The 27295-nt window shown below is 31.9% G+C and overlaps 2 protein-coding genes and 2 long non-coding RNA genes across 4 annotated transcripts; 3 read left to right on the top strand and 1 right to left on the bottom strand.

The window, feature by feature from the left end:
* Positions 1–224: 224 nt before the first annotated feature.
* LOC132739467 (uncharacterized) lies at positions 225–2851 on the top strand. The gene is made up of 3 exons (XR_009627007.1): positions 225–360; positions 2245–2442; positions 2776–2851. It is a non-coding gene; the product is annotated as an uncharacterized LOC132739467 (long non-coding RNA).
* Positions 2852–7601: 4750 nt separating this feature from the next.
* LOC132739466 (uncharacterized) lies at positions 7602–8162 on the top strand. Its single transcript, XR_009627006.1, has 2 exons — positions 7602–7749; positions 8087–8162. It is a non-coding gene; the product is annotated as an uncharacterized LOC132739466 (long non-coding RNA).
* A 2716-nt stretch (positions 8163–10878) lies between these two features.
* LOC132739465 (NPC intracellular cholesterol transporter 2-like) lies at positions 10879–14545 on the bottom strand. Its single transcript, XM_060727183.1, has 4 exons — positions 14430–14545; positions 13040–13144; positions 12543–12718; positions 10879–11005 (listed from the first exon to the last, which is right to left on the bottom strand). Exons 1-4 carry the CDS (start codon positions 14506–14508, stop codon positions 10907–10909), a joined length of 459 nt encoding a protein of 152 aa, XP_060583166.1. The 5' UTR covers positions 14509–14545; the 3' UTR covers positions 10879–10906.
* A 2788-nt stretch (positions 14546–17333) lies between these two features.
* On the top strand, positions 17334–27062 carry LOC132739471 (uncharacterized). Its single transcript, XM_060727187.1, has 3 exons — positions 17334–17440; positions 17780–17986; positions 24641–27062. Exons 1-3 carry the CDS (start codon positions 17403–17405, stop codon positions 26268–26270), a joined length of 1875 nt encoding a protein of 624 aa, XP_060583170.1. The 5' UTR covers positions 17334–17402; the 3' UTR covers positions 26271–27062.
* Positions 27063–27295: the final 233 nt, after the last annotated feature.

The raw sequence follows: 27295 nt of genomic DNA, 5'->3' as shown, positions 1-27295 counted from the left end.
CCAAAGGGCATACGACCTTATTTCAAAGCAAAATTTCTGCAATTTGTTCCAGATTTGAACAAATAATTGTGTTTGTTTTTGAACTACTTTTAATTAAATCTCAACGAGTGTGTGCACTCAAAATGACGAGAAGTAAGCATATGGTGAAGCAGAAGTCGTGATTATTGCACTCGATTAGTTCACACACAAACACATCACGTGACTGACTGATAAATAATGAACTACTTACTAGTACCTTTAGTATAAAAGTCAAATGATATTGAAGTTTCGACTGGATTAAATATTGTTGCAATAACTTACACACAAACATAACAAATATGAAATTTACAATTGTTTTGGCGTTACTCGTCATTTGCGCAGGTAGGTGCTTTATATATTTTACATTTAAATTATTCTAACCGTGATAAAACTTAAATGAAATAATACTTCAAGCTGCAATTTTTGCTAGTCTTATGGACCTGTCTGACTGAGCCTTTTATCTCGTTAACTATTTTATTAATTTTCCTCACGGCCTTAGGTTCGAATACTGTCCTTTATGCACGAATGTTATCGAGCTAGCGTATGGTTCCTTAGATACCAACTGTGTGTGAATGTAGCCCTTAATTTTCATGTATCAGGCCCAGATCCCACGGGGAGTGTTTAAGGGGCTCAAGGCCCCCCTTTCCCCCAGACACCCTGGCTTAAAAACAATTCCTACCAAACGAGGCACAGATAAATGTAAAGCACTAAATACTTGTTTACTGGAGACTGGACCCCTGCTGAGTTTCCTGTCATAAAATTCTTTCAGCTAAAACACTGCATGTCTTTAGGCAATTTGTAAATATTTCTGCTGTACACTGGGTCATCGTCAATTACTCTTGGTCAGTGTAGCGACACATTAAGCGGCTACGTGATACTGAGCAAATTAGCACTAGTACACGATAAATTATAAATAGCCCCCCTTGAATTAAATTATGTTTTTTTTTGTATATATATTCACGTAGTTTTAACTCCTTATCTATATAAATACGGAGATGTAAGTGATGCTAAAGCATCGCTTTTTAAGGTTCATGTTACAACTTGTAGGGCCTATTCCTTTCTAAAGCAGGACCATTTATAGGCATCTGCCCATCTGGAAAATTCTTTTAAAATCATAGTTTTGCCCTGGAATTCAGTAAGGTTTTCTTTCTCATTTCGTTTTGAAAAATGACACGTAATTATAATTTCAACTTCCAAAATGTTTGGAAAAATATGTAGACACTTCCATTTCAAAATGTGCACCTTAAATGCACCAGAAGCCACCATTAAACATGAAGATTTTTTTTCTTAGTGGAGAACCCCTGACCACCTGTTAAATAAAAGACTTTGGTCTAGCCACCCCACCCCCTCCGCCAGTCTAAAATTTCTGGATCCGGCCCTGTTATCAGTTGTGTAATCGTTGCATTAAATGAATCTCTTTTTCCAATCTCTTTGTAAAATGGTCCTTTTTTAATTCTACGACTTAAAACATATTTAGTGGTTGAAATTATTTTGTCCAATGGGATTGCAGTATTTCAGATGAATCGTAATACATTTACTTTGGTAAATTGGCAAACTATTAATAAGTTTAGTAAATTGATTGTTTATTACATAATTCCAAACACTAAATTTGTTTTAATAAGTAAGCATTAACAAAATTTTAAAAGGTCAACAACACTAGCCTATACGTACAATTTCGTATCATAATGTCGTTTGCCGGTATGGTTAACCTAAATAGATAGTGTCAAAAACGGTTTCAGACATTTTCACAGGTTACTCGTACGATAGATGGAAAATGTAGAACATTTGCTATTTTATCTTTCTGTTTGCATTGATATATGTTTAAATAGATTATATATTTATTTTAAATTACATGTTTTTGGTTTTATTGCAAATACAGTATAAGGAATCTTTCTGATTAAATCAATTTTATTTCTAAAAACGAAACAAGCTTGCAACGTTTTTTTATGAATCATAAGATCAAGCTCAAAGGAACGTTTGACCTTGTTATAATTTACGTACAAAATATAATTGAAGAAGTTGACCCGCCCCTGGGGATATGAAAATATGACCTTGAGATTTTGATAGACCTTTCTTGGTATTGCTATGCTAGAGCCTAAGTGAATAAAACAAATCTTCCAATTAATAAAGAAGCGTTTCATGTTATCAAATACACATTGTTTGTGTTTCTTTACAATGGGCATTACTCGGCTCTCCTTGTTATCATATTGTTCGCAACTGTTACAGTAACTGTGCAGTGTTGTACCTTGGACTCCGACTGTAACCACTTGACCTGCGGGACTAGTCAAGAGGCATACTGCCATGGAAACCACTGTCATTGTCATCACGTACATGAATGCACAAGTGACACCGATTGTCATGGTCACTGTAATGCCGGAGGTGTCCCAACTTGCGATGGCCACGGACACTGCCATTGTTACTAAGGTATATCCTAACTTCAATATAATTACATAATTTAATACAATCTTTAAATGAGCTTCGATATGTTCAAACAATGTACACACACATGTATAACGTTAAATTATAATGTTTATCTTATTTAATATCATTGACATTTGGATTTCTTTTTATTTGTAAAATTTGAGCAGCTTTCCGGTAAGTAATTAAACCAATTACATGTGCATGTAGTTCATATAATTTTTTCGAGGATAAAACAAACATTTTTCCATAGTTTGAATTAAACTTTTGATGATTAGCTGTTAAGTTAGTGTAAAGAACTTTCAAATAAAGAATACACATGTATTATTATATTTTCAGGTCTAAGAAGGGAAAGCGGATATGAAATGAAAAATCAAGATATTAAATAACAAATAAATTATACTTATACCACGTTCTTATAGTGTAGTGATGGCTCTTTTCTCTATGTTTAAAAAGTTTCTTTTGTATTTAATCCATCGAAACGTTTATTCTTCGAAAATGTTCCCTATTTATTTTTATACAATTTACTTGTACACGCAATTGCTTGTTAAACTGGCAATCGTTTCGTATAGCGGTTTGATATATTAAGTAAGTATTTTCCTTAATTATACGCAATTATTTATTCATATATAATTGATTTATTTCACCGAACATCTTCAATTTGTGCACCACGTTAAGCTTTGATATCAATGTAATGTATAGTACATAACCTTGATAGTAAAGGCGCTGGCAAAATTTTGTTATACTTTGGGTCCAGGAGATTCATCTAGAAAAGGGCAAAACTTTTTTTCTTTTTCGTTTTGTCGATTTTATGAGTTTTGAAACAAAATATCATGTTTTTATATGATCGCACGGTCATTTTAAATTTTAAGGAAATATATTTTTAGGTAAAATTTGGAGGCCAGCCCCTCTAAGTATTGCTAATGTGTATTATAAATGAAAGCTTGTTACTTTTTTAACATGTCAGAAAAGATAAATTGTCTCAGAAATAAAAACATTTTTATTTTTGCCAGCTGTTGAAAAAATGATTTTGGTAAAGGGGGAAAGAGTATATTTGGATTGAGAATGACTTCGCACTCAAATACCCTGTACACCATAAAAACCAATAGATTTTAATCTTTATGCTTGGTAGCAAGATTGATCAAGGCTTGTAGATGACCCTTTTTGGTTGTTAGGTTAGTAGGATTTTTGACAAGCTCAGCCTTCAATTCAAACTGTCAGGCCATTTACATAAGTATATGATTTTGTTTGCTGTCCTTATTTAGGCATGTAGGTATCGTGATTTTAATGGTTACTAGAAAACCCCTTCAGATTCTGATACCAGTAGGTTGAATGTTAAGGTCACAATGTACTTAAGTTCAGACACTATAGTACAATTAATTTCTTGAGATCTGGTTAGCACGCTGTTACATTATATTGTAAAGGGGTGTCCATGGCCAACCCATATTATATCCCACGAAAAAAGCGGCGGGATATACTCGTATGCTTTACTCTCTGTCAGTCCATCGCCTCGTCCGTCCGTCCGTCCGTCCTTCAGTCCTACATTTTTGTCCGGAAAATAACTCAAAAACTACTTGACAGATTAACTTGAAACTTGAAATATTAATAAATGGACACTAGGAAAAGTACAGTTTCATAAAACCATAACTCAAAATAGTCAGTCTTTTCTTAAATTATGTACCTTTATTTAATTTACTCTAATAAAATATATAATTCGTATAAGTTTATTACTGAATTTATTGAACTCGTTGAGGCTCGCATAATATATTTTTATTTAGCGCGTTCAATAAATCCAGTATTGAACTTACACTCATTCCATATCCTCTATATAAATGATATAATTGATGAAGTGTCTGGGATATGTGTGCTTTTAAGTGTGGACTTTTCAGGAACAGTTTATTTTTTTAATAATATACAAACCAAATGACAAACGAAGCTCGAAGCTCACTTCAAGTAAAGTATGACCTTTTTTTCTTCGAGCTGCCTCGAAATTCAACTCAAGCACGACAATGAGCTTTAAATGCTTTTGAATTTCGATCCTCAAGCTAATTCTGCGCGAAATTTGACTTTGATTGATGTTGAATTTCAATCTCCAACCTAGTTAGAAGTTCAAAGCTAGCTCGAAATTTGGAATATTCTAAATGTTTGATGTCAATGCTAATTTCTCATAACGATATATAACGGAAATTCTTTCTTTAAGAATAGAAAAAGTTGAAAATTTTCCTCCTTAATTTACACCTTTTTCAATTAAAGAAAATGTAATCTGAACATTCTGAGAATAACCTGTAAAGAATTTGCACATACGGGAGATTAGAGCCATCAGAAACGTTTAAGGGTTATTGGTATATTTTAAATGGCTCACTTGAGCCTTAGTAGACAGGGATCTAACGTCACGTGCAAACACCGAATGTGGCCCTGCATTAGTAAAATACATTAGTTTCAAATCGGGATACCCTTATAATAAGCCGTTTGTTATATACGCTCAGACGTTCAAATTATAATTCAACCGTAACGTAATGCTTGACGTTAGCAACATCATTCCAAACCTGTCTACAATACGGAAATTGCTAAAAGTCGGGACAGAAAAAAAAAACAAATGTTGCACATGTATATATCAACTGAAGTATTAGTCTGTGTAAGGGATACTGCATCACTTTCCATTTATTTCTCATTTAAGAAATATTTTGATATTGCATTCCGCATGCGTATACTTGATACTTGAATAATTATCGAAATTTACAATATAGAAATTAACATTTTAGACGCAACTTTACATTATAATTGTTGTTGGTTATAACTAATTTTAGTAAACGTATGCTTACATAATTCATACCAAAGCTATTTGAAATAGGTTATTCGGCCAGTTGTTTGTGTGATAACCTTTGACTTCAAACATGTTCAACTTTAGTGCATATAAGATATTATCTCTCGTCTTATGATTCGTTTTTGTTTGCTGCCACAACGATTATTTTCATTTAAATCAGGTCTTATGAAGTAACTATTTGACTAAAACGCTTGTATTAATATAGTAGCATAAATAAAAGGCTTTTAAACAGTGATCAAATTGAAAGTATACAATTTGTTATAAGCACGAATAGTCTACTACTATTATAGAGTCATAGAATGTCCATTTAAATTTTAGTAAGTGTGCAGGATTATTTACACCATGTTGTGTTTTTTTGTTGTTTTTTGTTCTTTTTTTGTGAGTTTTTTTCTTTTCTTTTTTATTTATTTATTATTTTTTACCATTATTTTATTATTATTTTTAAGGGATGTGATTCCCTTTTTGTACAAAAACACAAAGAAGCGAAAACACGAAGATACGATAGGTCCAACTTTGTCGATTTCTTGTATTTCGAACTTTCGCATTCGAAAAAAAGCAAAAGTGCGACAAAAACACGACACATATTCTGCAACGTTATTACACCTTTTATTTGACTTATCTTTATTTTTCGCATATTTACATTTTCCCTTTTCGCATTAACTCGAAAAATTTGTATAATTTTCAAATTACAGCAGATCTCAGTATAAAGTCCCACCCGACGGACTATCAATATTTTAGTTGAATAAGCGGACGCTAAAACTCGTAACACCTATATTTGTAAAACATAACTTGTAAATGGTACCACTGGGCAAGGCACCGGCTTTTAAACTCATATCCTGTGGTGATCCACAAATTTTCTTTTCAATGACACTTATCAAATCCAGGGACAAACAAATCTCATTTCAAGGCATACTTTTAGCAATTTGTTCAATAATTTGTTTGAACGAATAATTGTCTTTGTTTTTGAACTACTTTTTGTTTTTGAACTACTTTTGATTAAATCTGAACTAATCTGTGCACTCAAATGACGTGAAATAAACATATGGTTAAACAAAAATCGTGATTATTACACACACAAACACATCACGTGACTGACTGATAAAAAATGAACTACTTCCGTTTCATTTAATATAAAAGTCAAACAAGGCTGAGATTTCATTTCAATTCTGTTGCAATTATACACACACATACATAACAAATATGAAATTTACAACGGCGTTGATGTTACTTGTCATTTGTGCAGGTAGGGTGTTTTTTACATGTATATTATATTCATAGTTATGATTAAACTGAAACTGAATAAAACTATAAGGCCTCATTTTTGCTAGTCTTGTGTATATGTGTAGCTGAATGAGTCATGTCGTTATATTTTTGTTCATGACGGTGGCAGGCTCAATTCCACCAGATACATTAGAGTCTCTCATCTACAAAAGCTATCCAGCTAGCGTCAGGTAGATCGATGATCTACTTTTCCGCTTGTTGTGATTTCACTTATCAGTTGGGTTAGTGTTGCTTTATGGAATTATCCTCTATAACTTTTGTTGATGTCTTGAATTAAAAATAGAAAAAACAGAATCCCTAAAATAGCCCAACACGGGAAAATTGAAAATGTTGCAGGCTCGGCTTGATTGAGTTCATGGACGATACTGAAAAGCGCAAGCTTACGTCCACGCCCCTAGCACCAGCACATGCAGATGTCAGCAGTTAACATGAACTGGTTAAACCTTTTATTCTGAAACAACCGCAGCTACGTCCATACGGCGGTTATCGTGGAACCTTCAATTTATGGAACTTTTAAGCTATTTGTTCGATAACATTTATATATTTTCTTATCATCTTATTTAAATAAAAACTACACATTTGACTCGTATGTTACATGGGGAACAGAATATTTAATCTTTGTAATTGCATTGATACATGCTTATTTGATATATTCATTTTTAAAAATTAAAAACATGTTCTTAAAAAATTCTAAATGGGGAAAAAAGACTTCCCCCTGCCAGGGCATATTTTTTTTTATTAATTACTAAATTAACTCAGTTGGGGCGGTTTTCCTTTTTTTGAGCTTATAAAATTTATCGTTTAAGAAAATTTGTCTGCTTCCAGGAGTTAAACAGCGACTTCGAGATTTGAAAACCAAATTTTTTTATTTTTATGCCTCCATAAATGTTACTTTAATTAAAGCCACAGTAAAGGGAAACAAACTTTCTTTTATAAAAAGCGGTTTAAAATAACTAAAAATTCATTGACTAGATTCATCTGACACCCCCTTTTTATATTTCAAACTGTTTTCAGTAAATGTGCATGTTGTACCGTGACTCCGACTGTAAAAATTGACCCCGGTGCTGGTCAAGAGCCATCCTGCCATGGTAACCACTGCCATTGTCAACACGTACAAGCCTGCACAGGAGATGGCGATTGTCATGGTCACTGTAATGCCGGAGGTGTCCCAACATGCGACGACAACGGACACTGTCACTGTAACTAAGGTATACATATTATGTATTCGAACTCTAACATAATTAAATGCGACCTTTAAAATGAGATTAAGTAGGTTTAAAGAATCAGCACGCACATGTGAAACGTTAAATAAATAACCTTGTTACTTCTTATTTAATCAACTTTTATCGTTGAAATTTAGAAATTTTTCTTCTGTAAAATGTGAGCAGCTTTTTGTTAGAAATATTGGAACCAATGATATGTACATGTTATTCATATAATTTCTTCTTGTATACTTATTTTGAATAAAAATATTGTTGATTAGCTATGTAGTTAGAGTAGATAAACTTTCAAATAAAGATTATAATTGCATTATTCTATTTTCAGGTGTAGAAACGAAAGCGGATTCGACATGAAAATGTTAAAATATAATGTAAAAAATAAATTGCACTTATAAAATGGTCTTATAGTGTTAGCTTCTCTCTGTGTTTGTAAGAAGTTTCTGTTGTATTTAATTAATCGAGACGTTTATTCTGCTAAAATGTTCCATTTACTTTCTGGTATTAATTTTGATATATACCAAACACTTTGATACAGCAATTTGATTACTAGCAAAGGCCTGTGACGTAAAATTTGTTGTATCCTTTTATAATTCGCATGTTCAAAAACTACATTTATATTAAGTGTAAGATTCCATATCGATTTAGATATTTTAACATTTTTTCACTTTTTAGGACACAGATTTAGCCTTATCTAAAGGCATCGAAACTGTTTCATTAAAATTTAAAAGGTTAACACAGACGACTTTCATTAATAAACATTGAAACAAAAATCAAGTTGAAACTTCAAAGTTTTCTTAATTGAATAAACAATTCAAAAAAAATATTATTTATTAACTTTTCAATGTAAGGCACGTTTTCACTTCAAATGTAAGGCTAATATGAAGTTCACCTCGACATTATGAACATAAAACAAGGCCATTATGCAAAAAGGAGGTCTTTATGAGAAAACTCGGCTATTATGAGATTTGAGAATGTTGATTTGCTCTCCAACTCGGCCATTATATGAATCTGCTTTTTTTATTGAAAAAGGTCGCCATTTTGAATTGCTGCAAGGTAGGTTTCCGATTATAACGTTACACTACTTGATGCTATTAAAGTATACACTTTTTAACTTTTAATTTAACTCATATATTTAATACAAAACAATTACATGAAATCCCGCGGAAACGGTTTGTGTCGTTTTGACAACATGTTTTACGTATGCGTTTTATTTTTCCGTGGCATACAACTGCTCAGAGCCGAACGACATGTTGAATTTTAATTGATTGATGCAAAAAGTTCAGCCTCATGGTATAGTTTAATAAATATGTTGCAATTAAAGCAGTATTTTGTGTGACCATTTATAAAATGTTAATATCTATTTTACAGAATAGATGTAAGTGCCCGATAACACTTAACTGATAATTATATTTAATATTGAATTAGTATCGACAAACGCCTTAAAATCCAAATAAAATGTATATTTGTCAATTCCAGCACATATCATATATAAATATTTCGACAAATTCAGACGTGGCTCCAAGGTTTGCTGTATTCAAATGCCCCGCCCTTTGAATATGGGAACCAACATATTACCGAATGGCTCCGACTATATAGCCAGACTGGTTCCCATATTCAAAGCGCAGCGTATTTGAATACAGCAAAGATGGGAGCCAAGTTTGAATTTGTCGAAAGATTGTGTAAATGGAATAAAACTGCGATAGTGTTGATGTTTATTTCGCCTGTTGTGTTGTTTATATTGAAGATGAAGTTCAAAACTGACAATTATCGTGGAGTTTAATATGTACTGTGTCGATATATATATAGGATTATGTGGAAATATAGGCAATGGAATAAAATCCGTTATTTAAAAGTAGATTATTTTGTTATTTTGATAGTATGTATTTCATGATAAATAAAACAATGCTACTGTCTTTTGATATCAATTTATCATCTTGGCTGATATGGGCCAAGTAATGTATTGCGCATAGGTAAAATCGGGCTATAACAAGAGCGCGTGACTCTGTTGACACACGGTTTTGTTTCCGTTAAACATGAGCAAAACAGGGGGAAATAGCCGACTTTATACAATGATAAGATTTCAGAAATTCCTTTAAACCTCGGGACGTCTCTATCAATTCTGTTCCGGATAAATATTCTTCCATCATGAAATATGAATAAACCGGAAATAGATCTTATTGTGTACAATCAAATGAAGAGCATTTAATGTTTTCTCTTACTAACTTTTCAAAAGCATCATACTTTAAAACATACTTCCGCTGTCGTCATCCTCGCTTTGGAAGCAGCACACCCTGTGTGGACTGTTTCGAGAGCTATAAATGTAGTGTTTGTGTTTTAAGTCTACAGAGTAAATATCGAGCTTATCATGTGATCAGGTGCTACCTATGACGCGGAAAGCTGGAAATTATAAGTAAATGCAGGTATTTTGTAAAGTTAATTAGATATGAATAAATTGGTGATGTTCAACCTATCATTGATGTCCTGTAAGTGTTTCCAAATATCTTGTTCGCCGCGTTTATTAATCACTTATAAGATATGTTGTTTTACCATATTTAATCGTGATGATTTATAAAAATGGATATAAAAAATAACTTTTATGTTATCATCGAACTATAGTTCATATCAATGATATTAAAATTTATCTACTGATTTTCTACATCATAATATGTATTTCTACCGGAAGTGTAATTTAGGACAGTAATTTGCGGCGTCTTCTAGTAACATTCTGAATTGTGTAATTTCAAAAGCGTCCTGCAATCTAAATGTAGCTCAAATATAGAACCAGTCCAGGATTTGGTGGCACCCTGCTAAGCATTTTTTCAAACTTGTTAGACTAAGACCAATATTTTTTATTGATTTTTATCTGATTTCAATTTGACTAACTTCATACGTGTTGTCTAAGAGCGCTTCAACCCTAGAGGGGCTTACAGCCCTGCCCGGACTTTCCATGTATAAGACATCGGATTCCTTTCTGCCATGCACAAATTAGAACTATTAATCATTTATATGGTAGCTGGATAGCTTCATGTTGGTTTTGAATATATTACAAATATATCTAAAAACATTTTTTAAGGATTTTTTGAACTCCTTTGATATACACGACAGTACTTAAGAATCCTGAGATTTAATTTATGCTTAATAATATTTAATTGACTAGAATTGTAACAGGAAATACAAAACATATTATAGGACGTGCAGCAGGGTCATTTGTAGATTTGACCTCCCACGTCAATGCCATTCTTTTCTGAAAAAAGAAACGTTTAAAAATAATTATTACATTCGGGTTCATCCCCACCACACAGAACTTGAAATTGTCATTCTATTTACAACTAATGGTATCTGCAAAAGTATAATTATGTAATTAACTTTCTAAATAAAAGTAACTATACAATTTGTAAGATTTCATGTTGGAAAATAGACGCCGCAGCGCATCAAATATTATAACCAAATTGCCGATAAAGGTTCACTATTCCGATTTTTGTAGGTGCATAAAAGGAACAATGAAAATCTTTTAAAAGAAACCCGGCCGAAGTAAACCTGCTTTTACTTGCATAGGTTATTTCGGCGTTTTTGAATTCATAAAAAAATAATGTTTGCTCAGCGTGTGTTTATAGTAATGACAGTAATTAAGTTTCCAAATTCTAAGTTGCTGAAAATACGTTTACCACAATTGACATAGCATTTATTGGTTTGATCTAGGAAACACTGTAAGATACCTTTGAAATTGTAAATGATATAGTCTTGTACAAATGTATCTAATATAGACGTATTCATGAACACATTAATTAATATGTACTTCTTTAATATACAAAGTAAATACATGTAGGAGAATCACAAAATTCAAATCAGTTAAACACATAAATAATCATACATGTAGAACATCACGAACACGGAACAAAATTATGCTTACAGTACCAGAAAATGTTGTTTTTTATGTGGTGTCTTTTTGGGTATTTCCATGCACATGAGTTTTCGGGATCGTGAGTGCCATTGGTGGTCTCGTTATTTTAGACAAACCTTATAAAATGTCATTTTTATGTGGTGTCTTTCGGTGTTTTTATGCACATGAGTTCCAGGATCGTGTGTGTTATTTGTAGTATAGTTATTTTAGACAAAACTTATAAAATATCATTCAGTTAATGCCTATTTTTAATAAACTGCACACTGGATAAGTATTGATATTTTAAACGCAGTGTTTACTGTTGCAAAATGTTTAATGGGAGGAAGCACAGTTTACAGGTCTAAAATATCCAAGAAATTTAACTAGAAACTTTGTTTTCGAAACACCTTTAGATCATTTAGGAAAAACGATGTATATACGATTCAGAAAGATCCTTTAGATTATTGTACTAGTTTTAGAATGGCCAATGAGATTCCTATATTTCATTTTGTAATTTTAAAATGACCATTGGACTTCAAATCTATCTTAACTTCAGTTCTTCCACCATTCTCAGACTGACTTCGTCCAAACATATTTTGAAAACTTGCAGCTATCATTGCCTTTGTATCAGTAAGCAAATATACCGAGTTTAAAAAATTGGTCATCTAAGAGATCACATTAAACCCCCCTTGCGCAGTATTTCAGACAATAGAAAGCCCATGTGTAGAACTATCGACATTTGTAAGCCAGCTGGGTGGTTAGCAAGTGGAAGTTAAACACCCCGCAGCGATGGCAAGCAAATGAGAAACCATACACTTTCCATCGTTAAGTCGACTATTGTAAAGCTTGTCATTTGTATAGAAATGTGTTTTAAAATAAAGCAAGAAAACAAAATAGATACCGGATTTATATATGGAATGGTGACAGTTGCTTTGTATGTCTGTTGCAAGCCAGCTTGTATTGGGCATTTCACACTTTGGATGCATGCGTCGTTTGGATTAATGTTCAACATAATAACATCTCCAAAACCAGTTACATCGCCACCCCAAACATGATAGGCTCTGTCATGATTCACCTCTATAATAAACGTTGATACACATTGCTTATAACATTCAAATTTAAAGTGCATGATTCATCCTATATTTAATAGTCTAACTCCAGAAAATATTCCCGTGAAATAGGTCAGTATTTGGATCCGTTAGTCAGATAAACATCCAATATATTTTCATACATGTAGCTGCCTTTATTAATGAATAGATGAGTTTAAAAGTGGCTATGCATCATTGTTATGATAACGCTCTTGAATTGTTGCTAAGTAAACTTTTAGAAGATACCTCTGATTTTCAAAATTGCAGAATAACGAGAATCTAGGATAGTTTAAGATATTAAATAGCATACTTGCTGTGAAATTAACCCATACTGTATAGTTTTGTCCAATGTTCATTGCGCACGGTTCTGATGCACATGGCTCCAGAGCAATCGAGTGAACAGTTGCAGTTGAACCTTTAAACATAACATTAAAGCTATAAATAACACATCGTCACGCGATAAAGACAGCCTATTATAAACCGCTGCATTAGAATATTTCATTGAACATTAAAATTCTTTTACAAAATTTAAGATACACGACTTTAATATTTTCGAATGCCTATTTCATCAAAAAAGCAAATTTAATTTACTGTTTTCGATTCTATGCAATAAGAGACTTATGCTGTGCTCGGCGTTGTCATTAAAAAAATTTATAAAGACATTCACGAGTAATATAAGTTGTAAACTGACCATAAATTATGATAATATAATAATCTATAATACACCTCATTATAACTGTAAACGAAAAAGATTAAAGACAAATTTTCGTTGTACTGTTTTCAGGGATTATACTTCTTCTAAGTCAATTGCTTGCATTAGAAATTAAGGAACGATTTTGACCTATTTTCGTATTGTTCTTTATATTAAAGTTGGTAAATTAACATTTGTCCTATTATTATTATTATTATTATTATTATTATTATTATTATTATTTTTATAATATTATGTATTTTTAGTAGAAGTAGCAGTAGCAGTAATAGTAGTTGGTAGTATTTGATCTGAGAAGATAACGTAATTTTATATATAGTGCCGCTTACATGATATTGAAAATGAATAACATTTGTTTGTGTATCTACTTTCTTGAATAATATTAGACAAAATATATAACGAAATATTGGAACTAGTTGTTTACATTTTATAGCGACAGGAGGAAGATTTTACTTTTGTTTGTTATATTAACAATTACACACTGTTGAATCTTTGTAATACAAAACTTTATATTTAACGGTTGCATCCGTCCAATTATGCACTTTGCTTTGTAGTACTACATTTATATTATATGTGACTTATGGTTGAGATATTCAAATTATAATATTTTATAAATTAGTGTACTTTATTCCAAATTTTTACAGTTTTCTGTCTGTTCTTTTTTAGCTGCATACAATAAATTTTACTGAACTCTCAATTTATTTTATGCTGAATATAGACATTTTGGATCATGTTAGTTGAATATGATCTCAATTATACATACTAAAAACGCAGTGCCTTTTATATTCCGACGAAAGTTTGTCAGTTCAACAACAAAGCAAGCATAAATTAAATTACAGAGAATAATTAACATGTTTATAATCCAATCATTATGGAATGCTTCCCCTTTTGAAGTGAGAGACGTAATGTCATAATTTTCCTAAAACACGAAGTCATAATCTCTTTTTGTCGCATATATATAAATGTACTATTTAAATAAAAGCATACTTACCACAGCTTATGTATTTTAGTTGAACAGCGACTGTACTTGAAACAAGATATACAACCAACAAAGTAATTATTTTGATCATATTTACGCTATCTTTCCTTTAAAAGACATGCAATTTGCACAGGTAAACGTTGCGTGGCCATGACTTACACTATACCCCCGTTCCCCCTCTACAACCCAAAACCCTAAAAAAAAATTAAAAAAAAAAAAAAAAAATTTTTATGACTAAAATATTGTAAAGGTATTTTACTCTACTTTCATTTTGCATAGAAATATCACTAGCATCTCAATTATCAGCGCATATATTCATCAATTTTTCACCGATCTTAACAATCTTGGTGTAAAATCTTAGACAAATGAATACTTTTTAAGGAAACAACACTGACACCTTCGCTGATTATACGTAGCAAGAAATATTCAAGTCAAAACTGTCAATAATTCTAACTCGGAAGAGATCTGATTGCACCGTTTTGGTAAAACATTCACGACTAAAACACTCTAAATTCATAATTAATGCACAAATTGCAGCGGCAGATGTTTCAAGTCTATCAAATACAATTACGCTCCGTACTTAAATTATCTATAAATCTATTCACGTAAAGAAACGAACCTGTTTTCTCAGCGGTTTGTTTTCAATCGTCCTGCAGCAGCCATGCCAGTACAATGCGCATGCTCGTGGAGATTTGTAACACAACGTCTCATTGGTCAACGACGGAGGTGTGTCTGGGCCCGGCTTTAGTATAACGTATTGGTGAAAAACAGAGAACCATGATTATGCACACATGTATGTCAACACACGAAAGATGGAGCTAAACACTGCACAGAATCAGGCGCTTAAACATGTTTTAAGTGGTCACAATTTACTTCTTCTTGGGGCAGCTGGTACTGGTAAAACGTTTTTATTAAAAAGAAATCTTAGTCCTTTATTAAAATTTAGGGCAATTATTACATTTTATTTCTAAATATTGCATGTATTTTTGTAGAATAATGCATCGACAGTACATCGTGTTTGTCAGGCATCGTTTTTATGGTAGGCCGCTTATCAGATATTAGAAATTGAATAAATATTGTTCGTTTCATTTTTGAATAATAAGAATATGTAACCAGACTGGATGTACTGGTTTTTAATTTGACGAGAGCTCCATGTTAAAGCAAATAAATGTTCGAATCTTTAAATAATATGCAAATTAAAGGTATCCACAGCCTTTTCTTTGTGTAGGTATTCAATTTATATGTCAGGTGACTTTAACAGTTGACCAGTTCAAATTAATATTTATGGAGAAGAAGTTGTTTTTTTTTTACAAGTGTTGTTTTTTAAACAATTTGCTCACAGAACTTAAAATGACTGAATAAAAACGGATCAGATAAAAGAAATTGATTTAAAAGGCCATTTCGGGACGATAAGGAATTGTCAGTTAACAAAAGCAAGAAATTTTTATAAATGTTTAAACTCAATCCTTATGGAATGCCTATAATTATTGCAAGATGAGAGCAAGGGATTTTATATAACAGAAATCAAATAATTGACTTTTGGTCAGTTGAAAATGAATTTGCATACTCATGAAGCCTATCAGGAAAGCACCTTAACAAGATATTAGACCCAAAAATTATTGGCTTAAATAGTTGCGCCATTATTTCCTTTAGTAACCCATGCCAATTTGCGTAAAGGGTTGCGTGGAATATACTATACACCAGTTCCAAAACAAAACCGGAAAAAAAAAATAGTGGATTTTCCATCTTTTAAAGTTTTAAAATCACTAGAAAGTTTGGGATTTTCTGAATTTTACCTTTATCTTGATGTATTTAAGACTGGAAAAACATGACATCCATTATACGTGCAAGAAAATTTTAAGCCTTCAATAATTCTAATCGAAGAGTCTTTACTTTTAAAATTATCATAAAAACATCACAACATATTAATGCAAAAATTTTGACGGCGAGGGTTAAATTCTTCAGTAAAAATTAAAGATCCTTTATTATTAAATATTAAAACTTCAACGTAAATAGAAACAGTTTTACCAGCTTTTTTTCAGGATATCTTTCTGCAGCAACATAATTAAATGCGATCTCGTATTTTGTACACCGTTTTGGTCACCCAAACACTGATGTGCGGGGGTTAAAGTTTAAGTTTGAAAAAAGAGCTTTTGCAATGAGCAACAAAACGAAAGGAGTTAACACTGGATAGGTACAGTATTAATTTTTTAACCATTTCTAAATTAATTATTTCCAAAAATTACAATACTATTGATAAATATTGATCAACAATTTATTGGTGCCTACAACCATAACCATTGATCAACAAGAACATGCCAATTTGATTCAAATCAGTAACAAGAGTAAGATTATGTATAAATTCATAAGCATTAATATATTTATAAGCCATTTTTTTTTATTAAGTTACACAAGTGAAAAAGGTTTAAAGCACTTTTTTTATTTACATTATTAATACTACTTCTTTCTTTTTTTGAATGAATGTCAGAAAAAAGTAATAAATAAAAAAAAGTATCTTTATTTTAATTTGTTACAGTTTGGAGATCGACTTCGTCAGATATTCAAGCCAGTTACCTCGAAGTGCCACTAGAAAGGTTTAGATTTTCTGGTATGTATCTTTATCTGATGTATTAAGACTGAAAACATGGTCACATTAAACTGTGACATTTTAGCCTTGTCAACTATTCATGCACATTCTGCATACAGTCTTTAACTTAATTATTATTAATGAACATCATCAACCATAGTAAGGTAAATTTGACTTTGGCTTCATTTCTTTCAGGAAAATAAAAGATATTTATTATTGAACTATAATAACTTCAATAATAAAATATGATAAAAGTCAGTTATATACCATTTTTTTTCTTATGGGAAATTATGAGTTTCAGTATAAAATTAAATGTGATCTTTTTTTCAGTTTTTAGTCCATCCCGAAACACTGATGTCGCCGTAAGAATTCAGTTTCCAATAAAATTGAGTTTTGCAATGAGCATACACAAGTCACAAGGATTAACACTGGATAGGTACAGTATTAATTTTTTAACCATTTCTAAATTAATTATTTCCCAAAATTACAATACTATTGATAAATATTGATCAACAATTTATTGGTGCCTACAACCATAACCATTGATCAACAAGAACATGCCAATTTGATTCAAATCAGTAACAAGAGTAAGATTTATGTATAAATTCATAAGCATTAATATATTTATAAGCCATTTTTTTTATTAAGTTACACAAGTGAAAAAGGTTTAAAGCACTTTTTTATTTACATTATTAATACTACTTCTTTCTTTTTTGAATGAATGTCAGAAAAAAGTAATAAATAAAAAAAGTATCTTTATTTTAATTTGTTACAGTTTGGAGATCGACTGTCGTCAGATATTCAAGCCAGGACAATTGGGAGTTGCTCTTGGACGGGCTCGAGAAACAAAAGGTCTACGAGTGATAAACTTTAATGTAAAGAAAAGTGTAATTTCACAACCTGCTTGTGTCATGAATTTCATGCAAAAAGTATCTGCTGACTTTCAAGAGGATAGAAGTTGTTGCAACAATAAACAACAAAGGTATGTATTTTTAAAATTGTTCACTTACCAAAGTTCAAAGCCCAGGAGTCATCAGGTACCTTGGTACAGTGTGTATTCCATGCAGGATTTCTGGTGACATCAAAAGATGATTGTCATAAATGGTTAAGTATATTAGGTACTGGATATGCACATATATTCAGATGAACATCATATTGCTACTCACGGTTGAGAATGTCATGATAATTTTGATAGTCATATTCCATATAATCTATAGGACAATATGTCATTTCTGACCGCCTCCGTGGTCTAGGGCTTAAAGTTGATGACTTCTAATCCATTTACCTCTCTGGCAAGGGTTCTATCCCCGGGAGATGCTTTAGTAGTTTAGCACGAAGGAAGGTAGTCTAGTACTGGTGTAACTCTCCAGGAATGATGGTTAGATAACACCCGCCTATATGACTGAAATACTGTCGGGAAAAGGCGTAAAATGAGACAAACAATGTCATTTTTACAGGTAAATTTACTTCCGGATAACTTTGATTTTCACATAGTCATTATGTTCAGACTTTCTTTTTTGAGCTGGCAGTTGCTTGCTTAAGGTACAATTATAAGGAATAGCTGCAGATCGATTTTTCCCTGCATTGGCTTTCTGTGACACTGTTGTTTGGCCCAAAACAATACTATTCAATGCTTGTCTATATTGTTGAGCATTAGGGTTAGAGTTGGCACCATGGTATGTTGACCTCTGTTGATTAAATGTATTTTCAATTACATCAGAGTTTATGAGACCAGGAGTGATGTAAATTTTGGTTGCCTTACTTAGAAGTTGTTTTGCTAATTGATAAAAGCCAATAATACAGGCTTGAATATCTTCATGACATTGTGCTGACAAAATCTGCCTTTGTCTATCCTTTGGAGGTATGGAAGTATTTGACAAAGAATTAACTTTCCAATCCTCAAACCATTTTGCAACTTTCAGTAATTCTTCAAGCCTAGGATCATCCAATGATTTTAAAGCACGCATATCCTTGAAGATTTGTATTAATTTAGAAGTATGTCTCAAAAATTCAATTGTGCCATTTAAAACAGAACCTTTAGCCCCAAGACTATTTTGATATTGAAGCATAAGATGCAACATATCTGTATCCAGGACATCTTCTGCCAAATGGTTGCGCATTTTTAGCTGATTTGTAGGGTATATATGATCATTTGTAAGCTTTCGATGTAGTTGAAATGCATTTAATTTATCCCATTTGTAACAGTCAGTAAACATCTGCCACTGAACAGAATCTGAATTTGGTAGTGTCAATAATCTGGTTGATGTCTTGAAAATGCCACTTTTTAATACATTGTTTCTAATTTTCTTTATTACATGTTTGCAATCCATAATAAATATCATTTGTCCAAAGGTACATGGGCAGTTACATGTAAAATTCTTCTCTGCACTTGTATTAATATGCATAAATGTTCTATTGCTTTGTGCACCATCCATGCATGTATAAACAGCTTTAAAGCCAAACTGACTAAGGCGATCAACAGCTTCCCAGAATAATGGGTACAGCTCAGGCGCTTGAACATTATCTGATATAAAGTGAGCAAACGGAAATCGAAAACCATTTATACCAAGAAAAACAAACTGTAATGCATGGGTACCTAAGACTTTCTCATTTTTTCCTTTTCTCATTGTATGACAAATATTGCCTTCCTCCCCAACATCCATAAACCCAGCAAGCTCTATAACATCATTATTTTTACATATTTGTATGTCTGCCTGAATTGACATTTCATCAATAATAATGCCGCCAGTGTAACCTTCTTCTGGTATGCTTCTTCTTTTGGCTTCTTCAAACATCCAATCAAATATGTTGTTGTCAAAGCCAGTATGTTGTTTTATTCGGTTTTTGTACTGTATCAATGTAGATTTGGAAGGTAACACAAGATATTTGCTTGCTCGGAAATTTTCATATGCCTGTGGACTTTTACAGTACCACTGTAAACAAACATTAATCATACCTTCTGTCCAGCGCCTACCCCTTGGATCCTTACATACATTATTGGCTTGACTTAATATTAGTTCAACCATTTCATCAGTTGCACATGGAATTAATTTTTTAATGTCTTCTTTCACACAATTATTAGTTGACTGTTGTGGTGTTTGCACAGTATTGTTTACATTTGGTAATGTCTTTGTGTTTGAGTTGTTGCTGTTTTCCTTATCCTCGTTGTTTTCATGAATCAATGTCATCTTCTGGCATTTAATACAAGTACTATTGAGTGCATTAAATGTAATAACTCTGCTACACAGTTTTTGATCTCAGAATTCTTTTGCTGCTCTCCCCTGATCTCCAATTTTCAAGAATGTGAAATCTTGTCATTATAACATTTTTGGATACAGGCACTCCTTCACATAAATTCACCTTTCTGGCAGCAGTCAGTACAGTTTTTATTCCCTTTGTGTCTGATTGATATGTATTTGCTATCATAATTTGGTTAAGATTAACATTTTGGTCACTTATATCCAACCTCCACTCACCAGTATCCATGAAGGTAATTACTTTGAGAATGCAATTACCATTACTTTTGCATAATGTATCAATACAACACTTTACAATATTTGATTTTTCTTCAATAATTTTAATGTCATCTCCACTATTAGTAAGAATGTCCTTTACTTTTACAATATTCACATTTTCATGGATATTCATATCAACAGGTACCTTTATTATTCCTGTGTACTGTGTCAAAGTTGACTTTCTTGACATCTGAATCCTTTTTTTCTCAACATTTGGATATATTTTGATAATGTGGTCAACCAGCACACGTTTTGAGGCAATGTTTTTATTACCACACTCTTCCATTTCAAACTTGTAAGCATCATATAGACCCTTTCATTTAAGACCGTATTCAAGTTGTCGCCCTTGGATGACGTCATTGGGGGATACGGTGGACAATGCCGATACGATTAAGTACAATAATAGAGGGATATAAAGATCTTAATCCTTTCTCTTGTAAGATTGGCAGATTGAAATTGCCAAAATTTTGTGTACTTGAATAAGATATTACATAAAAAGGATGGTGAAATGAATAAAAATGTTTACTATAATAAGGTTAACGATTTGTTTTAATAGTAGACCATATTGATTGGTAACTGATTATAATTATGATTACCATTTTCGTTAGATTCTTAAAATGAAAATTTTACCAGGCAGTTAAATCGCACTAACTTGCTAATACCAGAGATATAAATAGTGTATCTATGTAATATACCATACCTAAAAGACATTTTGAGTTTCAAAAATGTAAGGATTCTGAAGTTTCGAAAAACGGCTGTGTAATAGTTAATTGCAAGATACTGGTTTATTAAAAATCATTTTGATTTAAGCATTACTAAGACAAAGAAAAAGAACAATATAAATCAATGTAATTAAAAAAAAATGTAAAGGATTCTTTTGAATGTACATGACTGTATACTACTTGTGTCGGCAAAAAATGCACTCTCAAAAAAAATCGTACTTCACACCAATATATTTAAGCTGGTAAAGTAATATTTTCAACTTGACACTTTTTAATTCATGCTCTGCTTATCAAATATTTAAAAAAAAATCACCAAAAAACCCCAACAAAAACAAGTTGTGAAACACGTTCACAGAAATTCGTTATTAACTGAATTATGATTTAATGTATTTTTTTTACTGTGCCAGTTGGTAGGACTCTGGATCGAGTATCAAATAAGTAAGGCATGACCAATAAAGTCCCTAGGATGATCCATAACAAAATTCGGACCATAAATATTTTGACAACTAACAAAAGTGACGTAATCTGATGTAATGTTATAACTCTAAAAAATGCATCCTGGTGATTTATGATATCACAGCCAGTTGCTGCTTGTATATACAACATATGCACCCTGTTAATTAATATGTTACGGCCCAGTGGCGCTTAAACACATCTATTTATCTATGAAATAAGTAATTGGGAAAAGGTCTATAGTTTTATAACCATAAGAATAAATTTTTAATGTCAAAATTATCTTATTATCATCTGTTGCGAATCTAAAATTATAAAAGTCAATGCCACATGTATGGTTTTGGTTCTTTCCGGAATATTTATAAAATTATATCATTCACTGGTTCTTTGAAATATTTGTTTTATACGGCATAATGAAAAAGAATCAGTAAGTATTGACAGAATGCATTCTGTTATTGTTCTATTAAAGCTTGTAAAAAAAGCATTAAAAAACATTGGCAATCTTATTTTCATGTTTGTCATAAATACGCCGGAATTTTCTAAATGACAGAAGAAAAAAACACAGCTAGAAAACTAGAATATGGCCATTTAAATTGATAATAGGCAATTTCAGTGTGAATGGGTGTTTATAAAATATCAAAATTTGATTTAATTACTAGCTTTTTTATCCTGGCATTAGAGAAAATCTAGATCTAATCAATTTATTCACTTTGAAATTTCGCTGTTTCACTCCGTAGCGAGAATAAATCACAATCTTTGTTTTTGTTTTTTTTTCTATTGTCTTGATATTGACATTATGTATGCATGAGTAAATTTATACATGTTCTAATCACAATTGAACGATCAGTATTTACGTATTTAACTTTTCAATAAGCTAACATTCTATGCGGCCTGAATAGTTTTATCCCCCATTTACGTCACATCCGGTAAGGGAAGTAACTCTTCTCTGACTCTTATCGCTTAAATGAAAGGGTCTATAGGTCATTGACCTCCACACTTCCACTGCTGTCTTCATTAACCCGGGTCAAAAGCCTGTAATTATATAAATAAAATATTCTTTGAGTTAAAACACCTCTTCAGTATTTGAACTAAAGTTATATCAATATTTGTGACCACTAATAGGAGAGTGAAAAACTTGTAGCATAAGGAAGTTGAACATTAAAACCTCTCAATTTGCCTATTGCACTGTACCATTTACAGATAACATATTCTTCTATCAAAAAGATAATTAATAAATGTCAGAAAGTGCAGATCATGATAAAATTGAAAACATTTGCAGGCTAATCTTGGTCTGCACTAGTCATGAATACAAATACCACTGTCCAAAGTTTCATATAAATGAGTTAGTATTTGAAATGCACTATATAGGAACCTTAAATTAATGGTCAACTAACACTGATATTTGCTGAATACAAGTGATCTTTTAAACAGATTTGATTAAAACTATAATGTTTTTGCTTTTCAAAATAATATTCTATCTTTTTAAAGTGCAAAACTGACCAGCTGGTTAGACCTGTAAATGTAAAAAAAACATAACATATTTATGTTAATTATAGTTGACAAAAAAATAAGATATTCATAATAATGATTTTCAATTTTTATTCTTTATTTGAGCCGTGTCATGACAAAACCAACATAGTGGGTTTGCGACCAGCATGGATCCAGAGTAGCCTGCACATCTGCGCAGTCTGGTCAGGATACATGCTGTTCGCTTACCAACCCTATTACAAGTACAGAAACTGATAATGAACAGCATGGATCCTGATCAGACTGCGCGGATGCGCAGGCTGGTCTGGATTAATGCTGGTTGCAAACCCACTATGTTGGTTTTGTCGTGACGCAGCTCATTTTATTTGAGATTGCTTTAATGTACATTTAGAATATAACACAGAGATAAATACTAATTTAAAATTATTATGTATTAACATTTACATTGATACCATTAAAGGGATTTTTCTTCACTTTGTTTAATTGAAGTTATTTCCCTTACACTGATGATACAAGAGCTGAAACTATGCATTGTTTACAAGTTTATAATAACTATGACCTTAAAAGTATTTACATAAAAAAAGTAAATGTAAATTTAATATGAATCAGAGTTACAAACCTCCCCCTAACTGTAAGTGTGACATTGACCCTGGGGGTAGGAGTCTGGGTGTTGCGCATGACACATTGTTTTATTATGGTGAATATTTGTACCAAGTTAATTTTAATATACCCATTTTAAAGACACATACATACAAATGTCCTGATGAAATTTATTTCGATTGAAAAGACAAAATGTACACAGTTGGATTTCTTTATACATTATTTGCTTGTAGTTAATTTACCCCTTAGCCTGCTGGTCCAGTGTAGTCAATGGTTGGGCTGTACATTAGTACAGTCTGATAATGGTGTTGATTGATTGCTGTTTTACCTGGAACTTTTCAATGAACACCCTTTCAGATAAGCAATGTTATTTATAGACCTTATTTGAGATTTATTGTGCTAATGCCCAAAACAACCTTTTACAATACTTTTTTAAAAATGTATAGATGTAAAATAAATTAAATGATTATGTTATCTATCTAAATTTACTAATTAGCTCTAGCTAGTACAGAACAGAACATTTATTACAACATACACATTGTTAGATATACATACACAATATCTATAGGTTAATAAGAGCTGTTTAGTTGTGGCTTCAATATGCTTATGTCTATACACACATTTTAGGTATAAATATAATACAAATAATGGGTTATGTTTAAGAAAAAAAGAAATCAAATAAAATAACACTATAGAAAATTAACTTATTTATGGAATAAGAATAAGTTTGAATAAACAAACTTATACAGTTTATAGAAAGTTTAATAATTCACTTTAATAAAAAATAAATGTATAAGAAAACATCAATCAAAACTTTTTTTTTAAAATGAAATGTTGAAAAATATCTTTTCATTTTAGGTTAGAAGAACCTATTGGCATAGGTGCAGGTAATTTGACTGTTGATGACATGATTATGATTGATGAACTTACTGAGCTTGATGAACAAGAAAGTTCAGAGGAATTTGACAGTGAATTTGATGAAGTTATCAAAATGATATGTGAAACACAGAGTGAATCAGTAAATCTTCCAACAGACTTGGATTTAGACGGAATTTTGACTGGCATTAAATGTACGATTGTGAAAACTCCAATGCAATACAATACCAACAAAATCCTGACAGAAATTGATCATGCGAAGTACATACAGTTCTGTAAAAATGAATATGCAAAGTTGTCATCTTTTGTTGAGGAGTTAGATGTTGATCCTTCAAAATCTGTACCAAGTAAGCTGCAGACTGAATTTTACACTAAAGTACATGCTTACCAAGTAAGTGCTGAATTTAGAATGAATTGCCTAACTTTCTTTGAAAGCATGCAATGTACTGAAGACCACCTTCACATCTGCTTTAATATATCCAACCAAATTAGGACATATCTTTTGAAAAAGAAAGCAGAATTGTTTCCTGTAGGAAAAAGAAAGATTTCTGATAGAATTATTACAAATGCTTCTGAAGCACGTGTAAGATATGTAGGTGGCTATTGTATAGCTAAAGTAAGAAATAAATATATGCAAAAGAAAAAGAGCTATATGTATAAAGTAGATGAAAGCGGCCAAGCTGTATATAATGAGTCCTTGCAAGCAGTGGATATTTTAGATTCTATAAAAGTTGAAGAATACTATTTATTAGCTACCACAACAAAACCAGAGTCCCTATTAGATGTTAATAGAAAGCAGGGACTGAATAGATCACTTACCAATATACCTGATGATCTTTTCCAGTTCTTCCAGATACTGACTGAAAAATGTCTACAACTTTTAGTGGATGAAAACATGAATAAATATGGAAGCAATCTGTTCGAGGAAATAAAAAATAAAATTTTGGAAAGTTCTGAATTGTATAATGAATTCTTTAGTGTTGTAGACAAGTGCAGGGCAATTAATCAAGACCTTGGTGAAAATTATGTCCAACATTCTGACAACAATGTGGTCAAAATTATCTACAAGAAAATCATCAAAATATACTTAATGGTTATGGTGAATCAATTTAGGAAAGATGTCTTAGACGCTTTTAGTATTGAAAAGAAAATGGCTCATAGGAAACAGGTCCGGGTTTCAGAAAAGTCCAAAGTAAAATCTAAAGCTCAAAAAGGATCACAAAATGATGATGAAAGGCCTTCCACTTCAAATGACAGTAGCATACCTATCATTGAACCAACATGTAGTTCATCAAGACCAAAAAGGAGACGAAAAATTAAAAAAACTAGTGAAATATCAAGCAGTGATGATGAACATATAAACATTGAAATTCCGCTTGAAAAGCCTAAAGATCAGGCTGATAATTTTGAAATGTCAGAAAACTCGGATGAAGAAACATCTTGTCAAGTGTGTAACTTAAATCAGAATACGGCTCCTTCACAAACACAATGGATTAATTGTGACGGTTGTAATGGTTGGTTACATCGCAAATGTGCTGGGCTTCAACATCATCTTAGATGGAAAAAAATTAACAAAAAAGATGAACATTTCTACTGTCAGCAATGTGAATAAATAACATAAATATAAGACAGTAACTTTTTTTTATAAAAAATATGAAATAACTGTGTTAAAGTTGTAAAAATGGATTTTACCAGGTAACAACAGACATTTTCACTTTTGAAGACTCCACACAATGTTTTTTTAAAATAACTAATAGTAAGTTATATCAGTTTATCAAAGACAGATTTTTTCACGATTTGCATGCAGTCTTAAATTTTCCGCCAATCTTTGTACCGGCAAAAGTGTGTGTACTTACGTTTATAGTAGATAGAGCCGGGCCCAGACACACCTCCGTCGTTGACCAATGAGACGTTGTGTTACAAATCTCCACGAGCATGCGCATTGTACTGGCATGGCTGCTGCAGGACGATTGAAAACAAACCGCTGAGAAAACAGGTTCGTTTCTTTACGTGAATAGATTTATAGATAATTTAAGTACGGAGCGTAATTGTATTTGATAGACTTGAAACATCTGCCGCTGCAATTTGTGCATTAATTATGAATTTAGAGTGTTTTAGTCGTGAATGTTTTACCAAAACGGTGCAATCAGATCTCTTCCGAGTTAGAATTATTGACAGTTTTGACTTGAATATTTCTTGCTACGTATAATCAGCGAAGGTGTCAGTGTTGTTTCCTTAAAAAGTATTCATTTGTCTAAGATTTGACACCAAGATTGTTAAGATCGGTGAAAAATTGATGAATATATGCGCTGATAATTGAGATGCTAGTGATATTTCTATGCAAAATGAAAGTAGAGTAAAATACCTTTACAATATTTTAGTCATAAAAAAATTTTTTTTTTTTTTTTTTAATTTTTTTTTAGGGGTTTTGGGTTGTAGAGGGGGAACGGGGGTATAGTGTAAGTCATGGCCACGCAACGTTTACCTGTGGCAATTTGTAGATTAACTTTGCGGAATGAAAATCATTCTTATATAAAAGGAATACGTACTTTCTATTGGCCAATTTGAATGACATGATTAGGGGATCTTGTGATATCCTCATTTAAATCACGAGGTCACGTAATGCACCATATCTTC

This window comes from Ruditapes philippinarum, unplaced genomic scaffold (assembly GCF_026571515.1).
Source record: "Ruditapes philippinarum isolate M1 unplaced genomic scaffold, ASM2657151v2 ctg8421_1_1_1_1, whole genome shotgun sequence".
NCBI lineage: Eukaryota > Metazoa > Mollusca > Bivalvia > Venerida > Veneridae > Ruditapes > Ruditapes philippinarum.
Note: the sequence above shows the minus strand (reverse complement) of the source record. Positions and strands in the feature narration are given on the sequence as shown.